The sequence below is a fragment of the Maniola hyperantus genome, chromosome 15, assembly GCF_902806685.2.
Source record: "Maniola hyperantus chromosome 15, iAphHyp1.2, whole genome shotgun sequence".
NCBI lineage: Eukaryota > Metazoa > Arthropoda > Insecta > Lepidoptera > Nymphalidae > Maniola > Maniola hyperantus.
This window is the reverse complement of record NC_048550.1, coordinates 4125096-4131095: the sequence shown is the minus strand read 5'-3', so window position 1 is coordinate 4131095 and position 6000 is coordinate 4125096. Positions and strand designations below refer to the sequence as shown.

The 6000-nt window shown below is 41.9% G+C and overlaps 1 protein-coding gene across 3 annotated transcripts in view; it reads right to left on the bottom strand.

The window, feature by feature from the left end:
* Positions 1–615: 615 nt before the first annotated feature.
* The window catches only part of Ip6k (Inositol hexakisphosphate kinase), a 51679-nt gene continuing 46294 nt past the window's right edge, over positions 616–6000 (bottom strand). For all 3 annotated transcript variants that reach the window (XM_034975843.2, XM_034975841.2, XM_034975842.2), the window contains exons 6-8: positions 5210–5385; positions 3636–3841; positions 616–3313 (exon numbers count right to left, since the gene is read on the bottom strand). In XM_034975843.2, the coding sequence (XP_034831734.1) occupies positions 2797–3313; positions 3636–3841; positions 5210–5385 (899 nt within the window). In that variant the 3' untranslated portion in view covers positions 616–2796. The remainder of the gene's footprint in view (positions 3314–3635; positions 3842–5209; positions 5386–6000) is intronic.

The window sequence follows — 6000 nt, the reverse complement described above, 5'->3', positions numbered from 1 at the left end:
CACCTACCGGACGCCTTCGGTAGGGATACAGCTTTAAAAAGCCATGAGAGCTCATTTCGAGAGATATTATTGTACGTAACATGGTGTCAGCAAAAACTATGCCAGTTTGTGTTCTAAATATTAGTTAGTCGGTAAATTCAGTGTAAGTAGAAATTGTGACAAGTAAATCAATGCAAATTAATAGTGATATAAATAAACAGTAATAAATACATCAGTGTAAGCAAAAACTAATGTGTTGTAAATAGTATTAAATATAAATCAGTGATTATTATTGCGATGAATGATTAATAAATGAATTGGAGCGATTATACTGCTTGCTGGTTTTTATTTAACCCACTGCTTCAATATTGTACATCAACCTTTAGAAAGAGATTTTGGCTTCATAGAGCATTGTCTTTGTCACTCATACCTGTCATAGTGACAGACACCCGAAAAAACATCTCATAGGTAACCAATGTGATGTTTTGTCAGTAGACAACGCTCTACAAAAATGCTACGAAATTGCTCTCTTTCTAAAGGTTGATGTACAATATTTCCTGCCAGGTACTGTAAATATTTTGTACTTGTTAAAAGAATGACTTATAAGGCCAAAGTTGATATGAAATAAAACTCCTGTTTCGGTCAAAATACTTTTATTACATTTAGAATAGTGCTAATTAAAAACGAAAAATTATTTTACACTTAAAATTTAATAACAAAATAGTGTGTCATACAGTTATTTAAAATAACAGACAATAAACGATAATTTATAATACATCCTAGCATCCTAACTAAACCAGGTACTTTTTATAAATTTATCCCACAATTAAAAAATAGTAACAAACAGGCAATGAATGCAGCACGAAGGAATGTTGGCTAACCTTGTCACAAAACACTGAACGTGCATTAATTTTAGTAAACTAATGACATGTTCAGTGTTTATGTATTAGAATTCAGAACCCATCAATTATTGCGAAATATAGGTTAGAACAACTAAGAGCTGACTACATAAGTTATACGTATCAATCTCATCTTCATGAGTTCATAGTCGTAGTTTACAATTATGTATTTGATGATTTTTTGCAATTAAAGAGTTCTTGTTTTAAACCAATGATAAAATGATTAATTTTGTGAGCCAGCACTAACTGCCGCACTCAGAGTCGCTTAATCGTTACTTAAGTTTAGTTACAATGAGACAGAGCTATACCTCTCACATAAATCTGTCTCGTTTTAACTCAATCTTAAGTAACGATTAACGACTCTGTGTGTGATAGGTGACAAAAATGACCAGTAACCTCATATATGTATTAGGGTATGCTTTGTATGTATGCAAAGTTGTGGCCTTGCAGTAATGGTCAAACATTCATTGATTCGTGTGCAAGCTAGATGATTTACACTGATTGTTTACACAGCACACGCAGCCACACCTGCCCTAAAGCGGAAACAAACTACTGTGGGCCACTCCCTTCTGGCGTGACAACCAATTGGACCGTGTTTCGAGCGTCATATTATGACAGACCACTATGTCCATACAAATCTTAATGTATGACTCCTATCGCCTAATATGGCATCAAGCCACACCACTACCCTGTAGTTTGATTGCACTTTAAATCCACCCCACCCCACGCCATACTCTTCTTTTCTTATCTATGGCTCTTTGTACTGCGGTTTATATATACTGCGGCAATAATTCCGCCAATGTCAATTCAGTGGAGAAAACATAGTTGTAATTTGGTTCTTGAATTCCTTTCATGAGAGACTTGATAACACATTTCGTTGCGTATTGGCAGTGTTTTGGATCATTACATAAAACACTACTCGTATTACGGTATGATGTATGGAGTGAGATGGAATGTTGCAAATGTGTCTGACATTAAACTCCCTGGCAGTCTCAGCCTCGTTACAAACAGTTATTCGATTATCCCACGTAGCAAACTCCAAAGTACATACAAAGTGTCCATTTCACTTATCTTGGCAGTGTATTACATACTAGCACCCATGCCAATTTCAAATCAATTTCCGAACCAAACTTAATCCTGTCACACAAACTCTAATAATACTGCTTACATTTCAATATAATATATTTTTTTATTCTTTATATTACACAATATTACAAATGTCTAGATATAATCGGAAATATACTGGCAAATGATATTTTCATGTGATTTGAAACATAGTCAACCCAAAAATATTGCACATCAATTGTTTAATTTTTAAACACTATTAACATTATTTTACTTTGGTTTTTAATAATTGTGTTTTAAGAGTGCAGTCAAATTAATGAATATAAGTTGGGGTATTTAAATGCAAAACAGATGTCACACTTAACCAATTTTCGTACTGATCATCCAAGCCAAACTAACTAACTATGACAGGGAATGTCTACTAGATTCTGAAGGAAAACGTGTTTTCAAAAGGTCAACAAGACCCGTAGAAATAACCGAGGGGATATAATACAAAAGCACGTCAATCTGGAATAACTTAATAGTAATACTTAAAATACACTTTAGACTAGCTACTGGGTCCCTTCGAAATTATAATTTTACATTAAATTAACGTATTTTGTACCGCCAACATTCACTAAGTGCGTCGACCGCTACGCGGCCACACGAGGAGGTCACTTAACGTCTAGCGCGCGTCGGGCGAAGCGAAATGCGCCGCTATCGTCCGCTCGAGGCGATCGCCTGGCGTTACTGTGTCATAAATTTCACTACTACCAATAGATAGAGATATCAGTCGTATGTTTGTAATTTTTCAAAGAAATTAGTTTCTTCCGTAACGATCTGGGTGGGGCGGGTCTCGGGCGCGCTCGGCTCATTAACTGTAGGGCTGCGGGTGCAGGATCTCGGTGAGCAGGCGCTTGAGCGAGTCGACGCCGGTGAGGAAGCCGCAGTCGGGCCCGTGGTGCGGCGTGCTGGTGGCCAGCGGCGACTCGGCCTCGGCGGCCGCGTACGCCGTGTGCGCGAAGTCGATCATGCGGATGTCGACGCGCTCGTCGGGCGGCGGCGCAGGCGGCGAGGCGCGCGCGCGCTTGCCGCTCGCCTCAGCCTCGGCGGCCGCCTCGCCCGCCGCCTCGGCCTCGGGGCGCCACGACTCGCTGCTGGCGGACGAGTACGCCATCCAGCTGTCGGCGCTGTCGGGGCTGGGCGGGTGCGCCACGTCGGCGGCGGCCGCCTCGCCCTCCTCGTAGCCGCCCATGGTCTCCTCCGAGTGCGTGAGCGGCGCGGCGATCTCGTGGTGCAGGGTGGACATGTCGAAGTGCGAGCTGGACGCGCCCGACTCGCTCGCCGGCTGCGCGCACGGCACGTCGCCCTCGTACACTATGAGCAATGACCTGTAATACAAAAATATGTTTTAAACATAAAATTGTATACCAGACCAGAATGTGTTTGGAACTTCAATACATACCTAATTATTTTTTAAAATTTATGACAAAAATAAGAAAATCATTTATAATGATTTCTCTCTAAACAGTTCCTTTACGAGTAGCTTGTCGAAGTTACTTCTATTCTTCTTCTTTCTCTTCTACCGGGCCTAACGAAGTTTCAATTTTTGAATTGGGGGTGGTAAGTGGTATCCAGCACCTGATGCATACACTCAAACGACAAGGATGTTGGAGAAGCAATCGTCACAGTATCAGTAAAGATATGACTCACGTGGAATAAAACCTATAGCTGGTCTGTTTGGCGATGGCGCGGCCCAGCGCGTCCAGGTCGCGCAGCACGCGGCGCACGACGCGCGCGCGCAGGCCGCCGCCGGCCGCGAAGAAGTCCCGCAGCGCCTCGCGCAGCCCGCCCTCCGACAGCGCGCGGCCCCAGTACTTGTCGCGTCTCACGCATGACCCCTTCTCTGGCATGTATACCTACAAACAACGACACCTTAAGAACACCCCCTACACTGACAAGCGACCAGATTTAATTATCTGCTATTGACAAGGGCAGGCGGGGCTGTACGCAAATCGAGCTGGGCTATTACACGATACTCTTACGTTGTGGGTGCGAAGAGAACGAGTACCACTTCTTTACGTAGTAATATAGCATTCTTTGTCGGTCGATTCCAAAAAGCTACATCAATTACAAATTAAATTGTTGTGATTGGCTCAATTTATGGCATTTTTGATGCAATCTAGTATTTTGGAAAATAGCGACAGAGTGTCAGCCAATCAGAGGTGATTGCGATCGGAAACTACCACGGCAAGGCCCCGAGTTGTCCATATCGCAGTCACAACAATTTATACATAAGAGCGTTACCTTAGTCCTAGTTAGATACTGCCCGACACGTACGAACTCATTTTTGCACACGTAACATGACGTCACGAATCTCAAGCCAATCTCGTTCGAACGGAGGCTCTGCAACTGCTACTGATTGACCCAGATTAGTTTCTGAGAAAATGCTTTCATATATACGAGCTTATCTTAAATGAGCAAGTAAATACGTATCATACGGGTGTCAAAATACAAGCTTATAGCGAAAATAATTGTTACTTTGAAATCCGCGGAACCACAAGCCTACCGCTATTTCAGCTGATTATAGGAAATTAAGCTTGTGGTTCCTTGTATATCATGGATTTCCGCACAGTATCGCCTGCTTCTATGCCACAATTAGTCTGAAATCGCCCTAAGGAGTCCATATTTTATGTTCTGTATCGGCCAATCATTAGTGATGAATGATGATGATTAGCCATTCATAGCAGTGACTGGAAAAACTGGCAGAAAACCATTGTGTCTAAAAATGCTTATAAAGTATACATTTTGAGATCTCACTCGCCATTTTAACTCTATGTTTCAACAGTCACGTCAAAAGTACGGTTCACAATTAAAATAATGATTAAAAAGCTAAAATCGTACTTTTGACTTGACAGTTGACACACAGAGCAAAAATGACGAGTTACAGCCTGTTCCCACCTTTCATCTGTCGGGCCCGGGGATTTTAATTATAGGAAGAAGTAAAGTGGGAACCGGCTCTGAGATCTCAAAATGTACCCGGCAGGAAATATTGTACATCGACCTTTAGAAAGAGATAGATAGCGGTTTTGTAGCGTTGTCTGTCATTAAGACCGACAAAACATCAAATAGGTATGAGTGACAGAGACAACGCTCTACGAAGCCGAAATCTCTTTCAAATAGTCGATGTATAATATTCCCTGCCGGCTACTGTATGCACTATGTTGAAATCGTTCTAAGGGCGAAAATGAGCACTTAGAGTTAAGGTATATCTAGTCACTACACACCTGCATGCCACATAGCCTCACGCCCAGCGTGGCAGAAGTGCTGGCGGCACACTTGGCCATCTGCTTGCTGCGCTTCTCCGCGCTCGCGTCGTCGCCGTGCTGGCGCGTGCCCATCTTGAGATCGAGAACGCACGGCCGCCGGTACGACGACGTTATGTTCTCCATCATCAAGAAGTCTGCACCGAGATAATCTTATTTGAAATTGGTAGAACAGATTGATTCTAACCCTGTACTTATACTAAAACTAAAATTTTCTTTAGATTTCCTCATGATAAGTGTATACCACACTCATCATGAGGAAATCTGAAGAAAATTTGTAAAGCCAATTGAGACTCCCAATTAAGCCTATTTCTAAAGATGGGTATGCGCTTGTAAGGGTATGTTCGGAATTAGTTTTGTTGCCTAGTACTACGAGGCTTCTGCTAAACGGGCAGGCGTCAAACATTACATACATTTGACGCTAGGTAAGCTATGAAACGACTATAACTGTTTTTGATACAAATAACTCCCCTGATGTATAAAAATGACAACGTCAGAATTCCATCGAATTAAAAATCAGAGTATAGGCATCTTTGATTTCATGTTACCCCTGGCCTAATATTGATGTCGATTGATGATCAAACCCTCATTCTAGTTCACTCTGCTAGTACTACTCAAAGGTAAATGGCGTAGTAACTGTTACATGATTCTACTTTTTCTGACAGTGGGAAGTACTTATTCTAATAGAAATGTTTACGCTCAAGAAAAGCTGAATACGAGAAGGAGTACGGAGTTGGCTGCAGGTGCAAAAA